This window comes from Trichechus manatus, unplaced genomic scaffold (genome assembly GCF_000243295.1).
Source record: "Trichechus manatus latirostris isolate Lorelei unplaced genomic scaffold, TriManLat1.0 scaffold00026, whole genome shotgun sequence".
Lineage (NCBI taxonomy): Eukaryota > Metazoa > Chordata > Mammalia > Sirenia > Trichechidae > Trichechus > Trichechus manatus.
Genome location: NW_004443962.1, coordinates 7,211,094 through 7,225,713, shown reverse-complemented (window position 1 = coordinate 7,225,713; position 14,620 = coordinate 7,211,094). Strand labels below are relative to the sequence as shown.

Genomic DNA, 14,620 nt, shown 5'->3' with positions numbered 1-14,620 from the left:
CTCCTGTAACCCCTTGAGCCAGCAGAGGCCTTCAGCCTGCTGCCTGACCTGCAGATTTTGGGTTCGTCAGCTCCTGTAACCCCTTGAGCCAGCAGAGGCCTTCAGCCTGCTGCCTGACCTGCAGGTTTTGGGTTTGGCAGCTCCTGCAACCCCATAAGCCAGCAGGGGTCTCCAGCTGCCACCTGACCTATGGATTTGGGACTTGCCAGTTTCTTTAAATATCTCTGTCTCTCTGCCTCTGTCTCTCTCTCTCTCTCTCTATGTATATGTATATACATATATATATACACATCTCACTGGTTTTTCTCCTCTAGAGAACCCAGGCTAAGACACTATGCTTATTCTCTCTTGGTCATGATTTTTTTTTTTTTTTCATTATTTTTTAGCTTGAAATACTGTAGGTCTCTTTATTAACTACCTTAAATTCCTTCGGTAATAAAACAGAATATAAATAAAATGCAAATACATGAGACGTTAAGGGCTGTGTCAGGGTGCACTCAAGTGGCTGTGACTCAGAAGTAGTCACTGTTACCTACATGAAATAAATTTCAGACCAAAGGATGGGGCCTCTGACCACCTGACTTCGTGAGAAGACCAGGAGGAGGAAAGAGATCTCCAGGGGACCCTTGAGTCTAAGAATCGATGTGCATCGCCAGAGAGGGAAGGCTGTGAAGCCAAACTTTATGTTGAGAACAAGCCAAGGCAGCAAGCACATCCTCAACTGTGGCTACTGTTACTTAACCTCCCCGTGCTCAGTTTTCTTATCTAGAAAATGAGGATAAGAATAATACAGTTATGAGGCTATATTACGCTTTAGGAGGATTAAACACATTTTAAGCACTTTGAACTACCATCTAGTAGCTTACAACAACAAATATGTATGATCTTATCATTTCTGTGGTTCAGGAATCCAGGTGCAACCTAGGTTGGTGCCTCTGGCTCAACGTCTTTCATGAGGCTGCAGATAAGCTGTCAGCCAGGGCTGCAGTCTCGTCTGCAGTCATATAATAAATGCTCAATAAATCTTAGCTGCTCGCTATGAAGATGATGATGATGCCAGTCGTAAATATTCCACCTACTCAATTGTATCCTAATAGCTAGATTGGCATGTGAGCTCTTTCTGGAAAACTACTGCCAACGATGATGCGGGATCAAGCACAAAAGGACCCATGATTGCCAGGTGATACACTTCCCTGGTGGGATTTCTAAACGGTGGTGACAGTGAACGACAGGAGGGGTGAGATGAGGGGAGGAAGAAGAACTGACAGAAGCTAACCCGAGTGCCCACTTGGCCCACCCTCCTCCACCCATCCCCCCAGCCCCAGCCTCCCGGGACTTGGACGCTGTCAGCTGGACACAAGAGGCTATGACGTCTGAGCACAGTGGTGACTTATCCTGCTGATCTTATATTTTTAATGAGATTGTATAATTACTGTTTTCTTCCTTCGTTCATGGTTTTAAATTGTCTGCCTGTGATAATGAAATATCCTGTACCAATAACATCTCTAAGTTTTCATACCAAACCACTTTGACATTTTCCAAATTAAAAGCATGCTGCCAAATTATTCTTTAGAGTTACTGTTTAAGGTTTAAAAATCACTTTGGCAAGATCGCTGCTCATTTGAATTTTATGCTATCCCCTAGACGCTCTGCTTTATTTCTAGAATTTCACATTTGTCTTTGTTTCCTGATCGAATGTGATTTTTCAGGGAAAACTAATGTCAGAGCTGGAAACTATAGACCACTTGTAGGTTGTACCTGTATTGGTGGGTGAGGAGCTGGTGTCACTGGGAGGGCACAAGATGTGAAGCACCAGAAGAGCTGGAGAGGGTCACAACTGGAGGCAAGTTCACCATCAGTGTGAGCTCTCTGACCCACCTCTAGCTCCACCCATGATGCACCCGACTTCTGCACTCGTATCTTTAGTTACACCCATGGTGAGGCTTCCATCCGAACCTCTGTCTGAGCCCCAGATCCCAGGATCCTCATTGAAAGCAGTGCTCATTACTCAATGTGCCTGCTTCTTGTTTCATGTTTCTGGAGCATCTGTGCTTCAGGAATCTGTTGCCTGCACTAGGGAAGACCCAAGAGTGATAGGACCCCCATGTCACAGGCCCACAAGAGGCTCCAGAACCACCAGCTCATCACTCACCACCAGCCAGCCAGTCCTCAAGAAAAGGACAACCCCAAAAATGTTGATCATGCAGGACGTGAACACACCATCCCAGGTCCCGAACAGCACTGGCTCCCACATGAACAGCTGGATCTTCCACCAGGGCTGGGGCTGGGCCAGGGCCCCCTGAGGACAGAGCACACAGACATCAGCTCAGGAGGACCAGCGAGGTGAGAGAAACGGAAGTGGAGCAGGAGGAGGTAGGAGAACCCAGCTTAAAAAAGTTATTGTTGAGTTGGCCCCCAACTCATGGCAATCTCATGCACAATGCAGTCGGACTGTTATGATCCATAGGGTTTTCACTGGCTGATTTTTTCAGAAGTAGATTACCAGGCCTTTCTCTAGACTCTTTGTCTGAACACTTCCCCCTTATTGTGCCAAGGCAGGCCTGTGCAACCACGCACTCACACACACACACAGTCTCGAAGACTGATTCTACAATAAACTCACCATTCTCTTCTAACAGCAGTGATTCCTGTACTCATATGTAGCACATACTACTTGTTCAGCAAACTCAGTTCTCTTTCCTCCTGGATACACTGACTGCATTTCCCACCCTCTTTGCGGTTAGGTGCAGCCATGTGTCTGAGTTCTGGCCAATGGAATGTAGGTAGAAGCTATGTATGACAATTCTAGACCTCACTCATAATTCTCCAACATAACCCTCTAATCTCCACCATCCTACTCCACTCCTCCATGAGCTGGATGTTGATGCCCGGGGCGGCTGTGATGTGCAGAAAACAGTGGACTCTCTGTCATCCTGGGTCTATGAATGATTGTGTGGAGCAGAGCCCTACCTTACTGGACTCTACTTGAGAAAGGAAGAAACTTCCGTTGTATGAAGTCACTGAGATTTGGGGTTTATCTATTTCAGGAGGGAGATAGTGCTACTTTAATATACTCCGTTGTGCCTTGATTCCTTAGTCAGTAATTCTAAGAACCTTCCACCAACTGCTGCTCCCCCATTGTGGAGGCAAAAGGTGCATTTGGTCATGTAGAAGGCTGCAAAGAGACTTTGAAACTAGATACTTTGCAGATAAAATCCCAACCTCCTGATCCTGTGATCCCACAAAAATCACTCAATACCTCTAAGCCTCAGTTTCTTCCTCTGTAAATTCAGAATACCTGTCTTACAAGATTGTAAGGACTAGAGACAGAATATGGTACGTGTGTAACAGTGCCTGGCACATAGTAGGTGTTCAAGAAATGGTAGTTGTTCTTAGAAGTAGTAGACTAGCGGAGATGGTGGTTGGTATCTTCAATTCTTTCACTGTCCGATTTCTCTGATCAATTAAAGGGGCTTCCTAATGAATGTAAGCCCTGATTTTAATCATCTGCTTTTATGTTCTTTTCTCCCTTGACCATTTTATAGGCACCCTTAATTTCAGACTAAAGAATGCATGCAACGATGTTTTCAAAGTCGCAGGCTAATCACTGTTCCTTGCCTTTTACAGTATATTTTAAACATCCATAATTTAAGACGACTCAGTATGAACTTCTGTTGAGTTAAGGAACACCTCTTCATTTATGGAGGTCTTATGAATAATTCTAACTGATGTGGGGTTTACTTGCCTAGAACTGCAATCAGTAGTTCACTCAAGATGTACACAGGCAAGGCCCAATGTGCAGACAGCATGAAGGTGCTCCAAAAGCAGACTTGAAATCACGTTGGCTGGAACTTAGTAGAAACATATCTCGTACATGGCAGGATTTCCCAAGCTGCACTGCAAATGCCACTCACAGCCCTAAGTCCTTCTAGAAGCTTGCTGAGCTTTGATAGAGGAGGGGGGTGGGGGCAGGAAAAGGAACTGGCTGGAGGCCCCCAGTGCTGGGCAGCTCCCAAGGCTTCCTAGAGGGAAGGCTGTAGCTGGGCGGGAGAGGGACTTGTAGTTTCCTGAAGCAACTGTGAAAATGACTGTTGGTGTAAGGGGGCAGAGGATGGGTAGGCAAAGGGATGAGCCTGCCCAAGTGTGGGAAAGATTCAGACATCAGCAGGCGGGCAGTCTGTCTTCCACAGAGATGAACCACCAAAGGTTGAGCACTCAGAAATTAGTAAATGACTGTGTAATGCTTGACCTCATATTCAGGTAAAATAAGGACATAATAAAAATATGGTACAGCTTTAGCTACGAGAATAGTTTTTGCAGTTTTGTTTATAAACAACCTTAAAAAAAAACCCAGAAACAATCTAAATGTTTAACAAAAAGGGACTGATAAATACACTATGACAACGGACTACCACACGGATGACACCGAAAGATGACCATTGGAGAGGCAGGTTACAAAACAGTATTTACAATATGATCTCATTTTTGTAAAAACATAAAAACAATATGGTAAATGTGCATAGAAAAACTGGGCAGATACACAGCAAAATGGTAAAAGGTATATTTGCTGGTGTTTGATTCACGGGTGATATTAATTCTTTTCTTGTACTTCTCTGTATTTCTAAAAAATTTTTACAATGACCTTATCATACCTTTTGTAGTAAAAAAAAAATAATAAAAACCTGAGAGAATGAACTGAGCACTTTGAAGAAAGACCAGTTCTGTGATCTGGAAAAATACTCAGACTCATTGGGCAAGGGGCCGCCAGTGCCCCTCATTATGGTTCAAACCTCAAGGCAAACCTCACCTGTGAACACAAGTGTGGGTTTTCTGGTGGAATCTAGAGGGTTCTAAATTTCCAATCTCCCTCTCCTTTATCTAAAATAGCTTACCCAGAGTAAAGTCAGCTGAATTAGAATCTAATCTGCTTGTATCATAAATTGGGAGGGCATCTTACAGATTTTGGCCACGAAGTGAAATCTATCTTGCCAATTGTATTGATCTGTTCTCTGGGGATGTCGTACCTTAAGAAATTTCTAGCATCTGAGTTCTTATAAATCAGATTCTTCAAGTCAGTGTACACCTAGGGTTCTTAAAAATGGGAGGTTACCGAGTAACCGCTTACTGGGTACAGGGTTTTCTTTTTGGGGTGATGAAAATGTTTTGGAACTAGATAGAGCTGGTGGTGCACAGGATCGTGAACTTACTAATTGCCACTGGATTGTGCACTTTAAAATGGTTAATTTTATGTTATGTGAATTTCATCTGAATAAATTTTTTTTTTAATGGATGATTACTGAAGCACTGTTGATCCTAGAATTCAACAATTCACACTAATCTGGAAAGAGAAATAAGGTGGGAATTTGTAGACCTAGCTTGGAGTCCTACCTGGGTCACCAACTATCTGTGTGATAACAGGCATGTCACTTACCCTTAACCTCCCTGGGCCTGGGTCTTATCAGAAAAACAGGGATTTGGACAAAGTGACTGTGCTCAATAGTGTCTGTTGTCTCAGCTCCACATTGTCCTAGCCTCTTCTCTCCACCCTGGAGCAGGAAGCCTGCAAGCTACATTTCCCAGACTCCTTTGCCAGCTGGCTTCCTGTTAGATCCAGCCAGTGGGAGGCACTGGTGAGAGACAGGTGGTGGGAGAAAAGGAGAAGCCATTTTTCCCAGCTTCTGATGGCAGCTCTAGGAGGGGAGGAAGCCAGAGGGTGACAGCAGTGGTAGCAGTGGCAGTGGCCAGTGAGTGTTGGATTCTGGGTGCCAGCTCAGGCAGTGGTCATGAGCTCTGGGTAGCACCATTTTCCCTTTCATTCCTCCAGGCCTAGGAGTGATGGCAGCTTCAGTAATGACTAATCTTTGGGCAGCTTCAGTAATGACTAATCTTTGGGTAACCTTACTTTTCCCTGTGGGCTCCTTCAGCCCTTCCAGCACCACTGTAATCAATTTCATGTATTAAATCCCCTGTTTGAAATACCTCTCTTCCTGACTGAACACTGATGGATTCGGTGACTTCTAAGCCTCCTTCCATTCCAGTACCCTAGGATTCCACAGTATCATTTGGCAGTTGTTTAGGATCAGAGGCTATTAAGTGGTTAAACAAATTCCTTGTTCACTTTTCTAATTCCAGAATAACAAAAGCACTTACAAAACACTCAAATTTTTTGACTAACACCTTGTAGAAATACTAACATGATTCTAAACAAAACCAGTAGCAACTCATGCCATGGACTGCTCTAGCAGTTTCATAATTAATCTAATTCAGACATCAGTAGAGTCTTCCAGTACCTCAACCTATAGCAGTGGTTAGTGATTCTCAGCTGGTTGGGTGAGCAGGGAGGGGAAAGCACCTTCCTAAGAATCATCGTGCGCAATGAGTCTGTAACTCATGAGGGTGTGTTATCTATAAACACCGTGAGAAGGCAGAAAAATCAAGAGTACAGAAAAAAAAGCTAACAGTGGCTGCACCTATGATCTAGGACCAACGATTGAGGCCAATTGTACTTCGTCAAAACAAAAGGAGACAGTCCCATCTCCTCTCCTTCCCTCTTGAGTCACAACACTCACAGACCAAGAAAGGGCCTCAAGAAATCATTAGGGACATGAATCAAGCCACAGGGGACCGAGGACTCTTGGTATCCCCTATCAATGTCCCTGACTGTTGAATTGAATTCTCAGCTCCAGCTAGGAACTTCTTTACCTGTGTATACTTCTGTTCATCCATCTTTCACAAACCACAAATGAGGAACCTTCTGAAAGTCAACATATATGAGAACAGTCAAGAACAGTCATTGTTGCTCAGAGCTAAGACTCTGCCTACCGATGCCGTCCTTGGACAAACAGTACCAAGTGACCTGTTTAGTAAATGTAGGATTGTTTTCCAGGATCTCAACCTCAAAATTCAGGACATGCCCCAACTTCCTGTCTTTGCTAGTATTCAACTTCCCATCATGGCTGTTACAGACCTATTATTTATTAGAAACAGCAATAACAATAGCAACCATTAGCAACAAAAAAAAAAAGGAGGAATAATTTAGAGGTGCTTTCAGCTCAGACCCCTGGTGGCACAGTGGGTAACCACTCGGCTGCTAACGGAAAGGTCAGTGATTTGAGCCCACCAGCCACTCTGAGGGAGAAGGATGTGGCAGTCTGCTTCCATAAACATTTACCGCCTTGGAAACCCTACTCTGACCTATAGGGTCGCTATGAGTCAGAATCGACTTGACGGCAGTGGGTTTGTTTTGGGTTTTTTTGTTGTTGTTGTTTGTTTTTGCTTTCAGCTTCCATATCAATTCTCTCTTTTGATCCTCACAACAACCCTGAGAGACAGGCAGGGCAAGGGTCCGGGTTTATAGCCAAGGAAGGAGACTGTCCCGAGGAAGTAAATGCCCCAATCCCACATCTGGGGTTTGAATCCAGCTCTACGGACTGTAAAATCCACACCTTCCCCACCACCACACTTACCTAAGGGTTACCTGTCTTCTTCTTCCCTAAATTTAAGTCTTTCATGTTTCACGTTCTAACATTCTGGACTTTGGCTAATTGTGAATGCATGTGCCTTACCCATAAAGCACCCTTTGTGATTTTGGAAACTTTATTTCTCTTTTGTCCCAGGCTTCATATTTGCACTCTGAAGGCTGTTTTGTTTACTTGTTTGTTTACCCAGTCGTGTACGGAAAGTCTTTCATTGCCTTGTTCTCACTAGACTGGTAAATCAGCCTTAAAGGTACCTTACAGATCACTTGGAAACTTTAGGAAACTCTTTACCCTCAGAATTCAATCATAGCACACCTTAAATATCCCTAAATGTGTTCTCAAAAAAGAAATTTGGAGGTCCAAACCCTGTACCTGTAAATATGACCCTGTTCGGAAATAAGAATATTTCTTTTGTTACGTTAATAAGGTTAGACCAGAGTAGGATGGCTCCTAAAACTAATAACTTCTGAGTGCTGTCTTATAAAAAGAGCAGTCTAGACACGAGACACACACAGGATGAAGACAGATGCCATATGAGAATCCATCTTCAAGCAAATAACACCAAGGATTGCTGGCAAACAAGCAGAAATCAGAAGAAAGACCTACAGAAGAAATCAACATGGCTGAGATCTTGATTTGGACTTTTAGTCTCCAGAACTGTGAGAAAATAAATTTCTGATCTTTACAGCCACCCCCGACTGGTATTATTTGTTACAGCAGGTAACTAAGACAGGGTGTATGTCTAACTATTTTTACCAGCTGACAAAAGAATATAACTAGGTCTTCCTGTGGCCTGTATATCCGAGGCTGGGCAGGAAGAGCCTGGTTTTGACCCCACTATGTTCTTATAGAAAGAGAGAGAGAGATTCTACATATGCCTAGTGAGAAAGTGGGAAAGAAGAAACAAAATAATAGGAAAAAGGAAAAGGGACGAGCTGGAAAACCCTGGAATAAAATGCCGAAGAGGTAATACAGAGACCCCAGGGATGTTTCAGGGCCTCCTTCCAACAACGTGCTGCCTCCCAGTCATCGACACGGAAGTACCAGCTTGGGTGTCCCCCTTCTGCGTGCCTCTCCCTTCTCCACCGCCTTCTCCAGCCCCATCACTTGCGGGATGCCCCTCAGCCTTGTGCTACTACCCTAACACCTAACCTTCTAGGGAGGATGCTGGCTAGACAGCTCAAATCTCCTACCTTGCACGGTGGCCACTTGACCCATGGGAAATCACCACACAGATGGTGGAAAGCTGGCTACTCCATTTGGGTAGCCGGCCTCTCGCTCTGTCCTGCCAGCTCTCTCCAAGGCTTCCTCCCCTGCTCACACAGGCTGCAGTATAAGCAGACAACCAGTAGGAGGCAGACATCAGTTTCCCTTACACACTGTGGTGATTTTCTTGGGGGCGTCATAGCCAACTTCCTCCTCTAGGGGAGGGGAAGGAATCATCTCTCACTTCAAATGTGTCCCTCACACAAAGTCCCTCACTCCAAAGACTCCTTTTGTGCCTCCACCCAGTCATTTCTGTTGCCTGGAGGAGGGCAGGAGGTGTAACGCTGGGTGATGGTTGGTGGTAGGAGGGCCAGTTCAGCTATCCTGGTAAGTCCCAGGGGAGAGGTTTGGTCCCAATTGTCGGTAGCTCTCTTAAAACCTAGTTGTCCTCAGATTTGGGCCTTAGTCACCAATTCCAAAATAACAAGAAGTGTCCTTTCCAACATTCTGTTACAGAGGCGTAACAGGGGGAGGGGGAGGAGAGGTGGCAATACCAGGAAGGCTATGCCTTGTATGAGGTATCCTGGGAAGTAGAGATGGGGACTGAGAAAGGAGATAAAAAAGAGTGAGGAACAAATCAGCCCCTCAGAAAGGATACCATAAAACATGCTCCAGGGGTCAGTTCCTGGGGCCCCCCAGGCTGGCAGGGAGAAGCTTGACAGGGCCCAGGGGCCCAGCAACTCAGGATAAAAAGGAAGTGGAGCTTAGTCCCAGGCGGCCCCACCACCTTCACGCTCCCCACCGTCAGGGTTATGCCTTTTCCTCCCCAGGCCCTTGTCCCTCTGAGCCCAGGGGTCTGCACCCCCGCTGGAAATACCGCGACTGCCTGGTGGATGTTTTAGCTCAGGGGGCAAAGTCTTTCTCCTCTGGATGAAGACTCTCTAAACTTGATCAGGGGGGTCGACAATGGCAGAGAAATGGCACCTGGATCTTGTCCAGAGTAGGAAATACTCTGTTGCCCGCACCCAGCAAGCTGAGCCGAGTATAAAAGTTCTGCCAGAGTCGATGCCTGCAGCTCCTGCCCAGGAGCCTTTGGCCTCAAACAGCCACCTCCCGCCAGCCAGGCCTTAATAAACACGTCTGAAATGTGAGGTGACACCTCTTCTCTTCTGGCTGCTGCAGGACAAAAGGCCAGGTGGGAAACATTGCTTCTGCCCACTCAGGTCAGGGACAGGCCACAGCAAGATGTGGCCTGTCCCTTCCTCCCACACTGGAGGAGACATGTCCTGCCTGGATTATACACACACAGAGCCAGCAGTGTGCTTTCTTACAGCTGACTGTTGAATTATTAATTAAACACCAGACAGCATCTCCAAGCTACCGCTGAACTGCGAGCCAGTGGGCAGGCTGAGAGCGCGTCCCTCCCCTGTGGCTCTGCAGGCCCCACGTGGCAGCGCCCGGTGACTGGGAGGCAGCGAAGGGCCAGCCCATCCGTGGGCCCCTGTGATGCCCGTGTGGAAGGCAGTAGCTCCACACCTGCACCGTGGGGTTTTGTAAAGCTTACATAAGAAAATAAGTGTGAAGCCTTTTTGTAAGCATTAAGCACTACACGAAACTGTAAACGTGGGTGAGGATTTCTTCAGGGAAGTTCTCTCTCGCGAAAGGAAAGAGATCTTGTTGACTGTGTATTTTCTGTTTTCCCCCAGATAACCTGTTGCCCTCATTTTTAAGGAGGAATCCTTGCTCTACCACTCAACCTTGAAAGCTGCCTCTCTCACCCTGCCCCGTGCAAACGCTGGGAGAGCCAAACCCTCTGTGTTGTACCAGCAGTGCCAGGATGGACAGGGACTCCGGGGAAATCTGCCCTGCCACCCCAGCTGATGTTGAACATGACCAGGGCTCTGGAGCTGAGGGTGCTAGGACCCAAATGGGGTGGCCAAAGTCTGATTTCCCTGTATTAGAACCTGGGCGGCACCCTTAGTCAATATTGGCTCACCATTCCCGGAAATGTGAGATCTTTCTGGCCGTGTTGGTCTCTTCTGCCACAGAACTAATTCTAATGCCCGTGTCTAAATACAGTGCTTCCTGCATGCTTGATCTGTGTTTTTCCCATGCCTGTACATCCTAATTCTTGCCCAAGGCTGGGACTCTCCCAAAGGTACCATCTGGTCACACCACAGCAAGACCCTCAAACACTGTGAAAATTCTATGCCGACGGGAGATTCCTGCCCGAGTTCTGCCTCCCAGGACCAGGCAGCAGCTCCTTCCCCACAGGGCAGCCGCTCCTGCCTCCGATCTCAGAGCCCGAAGACACAAGTGCTCTGGACCCCTGATGTTGTTGTTATTGGCTGCCTTAGAGTTGGCCCCTGACTCACGGAGACCCCATGAACAAATGGAATGCAATGCTGCCCAGCCCTTTGCCACTCCCATGACTGGCTGTGGATCAGACCATCGAGATCCATAGTATTCTCACTGGTTGATTTTCGAAAGTAGACGGCCAAGCCCTTCTTCCTAGTCTATCTTAGTCTGGAACCTGATAACCAAAAACCAAACTCATTGCAGTTGAGTCAATTTCAACTCACAGCGACCCTATACCACAGAGTAGAACTGCCTCATTGGGTTTCCAAGGGTGGCTGGTGGATTTGAACTGCAACCTTTTGGTTAGCAGCCGAGCTCTTAACTACTGTGCCACCAGGACTCCAGACAACACCCCACAAGTGATAACATCCTGTACCCGCAAAGCCATGGTCACCTAAACAGGAGCTTCCCCTTCCCTTCTCAACCTCCTGTGGAAAAGGGCACCTTTCCTGCAGGACTCTGGCCGCCACAGGGAAGTCCACCTGGATTTAACACAAGGAGGATCAAAACAGACCCTAACACCCTCCCCCTAAATAACATGCAAACCAGCTAAAACTCAACTACAAAAGATTCATTCTTCTGGTGCTTCAGTGGATCAGCCAATATGATATCTGCTTAAAAATTCTTACGTACTGAGTATACCCTTTCATGTATTTTTGACTTTTGGAACAATGCTGATGTTTTATGTACCTGGAAAAAAACAAAATCAAATCAAATCAACAAGAGTGAGAGAAAAAAATAAAATAGAATACAAAGGGAAAGGGATTTACCTTACTGTGCTTCAAATGAATAACATAACCACATTGGAGCGTGGAAAGGAACTCATCAGAGAAACTTTTGAATGAAGTACTTTGACTATATACTATCAGTCCAGAGAGAAAACTAACTACAAACTAATATTACATTCTAGGTAGAAAGTTTGTTTGTTGTGAAGGTAAGAGTTATCAATTCTGAATTTACTTTCTGTGAATTTTGTCGCTGTTGCTGTTAGCTGCCATTGAGTCAGCCCTCAACTCCTGGCAACCCCATGCACAACGAAACAAAAAGCTTCCTGATCCTGGGCTGTCCCTATGATGGGCTGCAGATGGGACCGCTGGATCCATAGGGTTTTCTTTAGCTGATTTTTGGAAGTAAAACGCAGGCCATTCTTCCTAGTCTGTCTTAGTTTGGAAGCTCTGCGAAAACCTGTTCAGCATTATAGCAACACCCACTGAGAAGTGAGTGGCAGCTGCACATGAGGTGCATCAGCTGGGAGACAAACTCAGGTGTCCCGCATGGAAGGTGAGCATTTACCACCAAGCCATCAGCGCCTTGCTGTGAATTACAGGATTGAGCAAACAAGTAAGTAGTCTGAATGAGAGTCTAGTTTCTCACTGTTGGAGAAAGGAGTTAAAACTAAAGAATGCAAGAATGAACTCTGTGGGGTTAAAATGGAATTAGAGGTATCAGTTTTAGTTTATGGTTTTTTAATAAATAAAGATATATGGATGGATAGATATATCTATATGTGTGTTTTTATACTTACATTCCTTTTCTCTGTCCGCTTAATGGGTCTAGGACCAAAGATACCCAGCAGCAGTAAACACACGTAACATCCAGATCTTGTTTTCTAAATACTATTACTCACTTTAAGGAACCAGTGCTCTTTGGAGAAACGGCTGATTCCAGGGCTGGGCAGAGAAAGTGCAAAATGAGCTGGAACATCTCATGTCAGAAAGTAAGGAAGGGCTTTAAAAAAAATGACAAGAACGTGTCAAAAGAGACAGCTTGAAAGGGCTCCCACTGGTCAAATCTCGAACAACTTGAGCAACAAAATAAATAATAATAGCAACAAAATATTCATGGAATAAACTGAGAATCTGAGTCCATACAGCTAAAAATAAAAGAGGAAGAAGAGAAGGTGCTTCCTTACAGTGGAATACCAACTAATAAATGTAGAAGGGATGAGGGAGCTAGAAAAACCATCATTTTGCAACCGTCACGGTAGCCCCTGGTTCTGCCAAGAATCATCAATGAATGCTGAAGCCAGTGGGGGAAATACTGATGAGGAACAGGATGCTTACGTAGTCTCAAAGTATCCCCAACAGACTATTCATTAATTACATAGGGAAAATTAATAACTTTACAGCAGATTAACCTAGCGGACACCATCCTAACTAAGTAATCAAAGTTAACATCACCAATAATGGGACAAACAGGAATCAGTTACCTCTGATATGATGTACCGAGAAGGACACATAACTTAAATCTAATCATGAGGAATCATGTCCCAAAGGGCGGACATTCTGCAAAATAACTGGCCTGTGTTCTTCAGAAAATGTCAAGGTCACGAAAGACAGGGAAAGGCTGAGGAAGTGTCACATATTAAAGGAGACTAGAGAGACATGATAACTAAATGCAGTACAAGATCCTAGGTTGGATCCTGGACCAGGGTGGGGGAATGGGGTGTGGAGAGGCTATAGGATATTAGCGGGATAATTGGCAAAATCTGAATGTGGATTAGATAATAGGACATAACAATGTTACACTTCCTAATCTTGATAAATATATTATGATTAGGTAAAAGAAAACTCTTTTTCTTAGGAAATATGCACTGAAGTACTTATGGATAAAGGGATATGATGTCTGTAAATTACTTTCAAATAGTTTGGGAGTATATATATATATACACACACACAGATACATGTATATATATATAGTGCATAGTGTACACATTATATATAAAAAAGGAGCCCAGACACGTTTAAAAAAAAGGAAAAGAAAATGTAGCTTGTTCACTCTTGTACCCCTAGTTCCCAACATGGAGCAGGTACTTATTAAATGTAAGTTACTTGGGTGAGTGAATGCAACACTCTTTAGAAAATGTCATTAGGCATCTGTTTTAAGATGGCTAAGTAGGCACTTTCCTACCTCCTAAATTATCAAGGAAATACAGAAAAGATGCGTGTTTTTTTTTAAAAATATGAAATTATAACTAGAAGGGGGAAGAAACAAGCACCACCAGCATATCAGACATTTCAGGAATTCCTGCAGATGAGCTTGGAGGGGCAGAGAAAAAGCTAAGGATAGAGCAGCCCAGGGCAGCCAAGACAAAGGCTGTCTTCCTAAAGGCATCTGAGAAGCTCAAGCTCAGAGCCAGCTAACCCCAGGAGCCAGCATGGGCCATGGACAATCACGGAGTATACTGTTACTCTGAAGGCTTTATAGTGTATATAGAAGTAATATATATGACATTACAGCATAAAAAATTGCAGAGGGAGTCATAAATAGACCCATATGATTGCAAAGTATCTACATTTTACATGAAGTGGCACAATATTAACTCTAAATAAACTGTGAAAGGTTTAAAATGTATACTGAATCCTCAGAACATCAGTTCTCAAACTTATTGATCTGAGGACCCTTTTAAATTCTTAAAATTATTAGAACCCCAAAGAACTTTCATTTATACAAGTTATACCTATCAATATTTACCATATTTTAAATTAAAAGGGAGATATTGGCTGCTAACCAAAAGGTCAGCTGTTTGAATCCACCAGCCGCTCCTTGGAAACCCTATGGGGCAGTTCTACTCTGTC

At 44.7% G+C, this 14,620-nt stretch overlaps 1 protein-coding gene across 1 annotated transcript in view; it reads right to left on the bottom strand.

The window, feature by feature from the left end:
• The window catches only part of SLC12A8 (solute carrier family 12 member 8), a 184,686-nt gene that overhangs the window by 154,199 nt on the left and 15,867 nt on the right, over nt 1–14,620 (bottom strand). Inside the window, exon 2 of the mRNA XM_004373611.1 lies at nt 2,153–2,299. Within this exon, the coding sequence (XP_004373668.1) occupies nt 2,153–2,299 (147 nt within the window). The remainder of the gene's footprint in view (nt 1–2,152; nt 2,300–14,620) is intronic.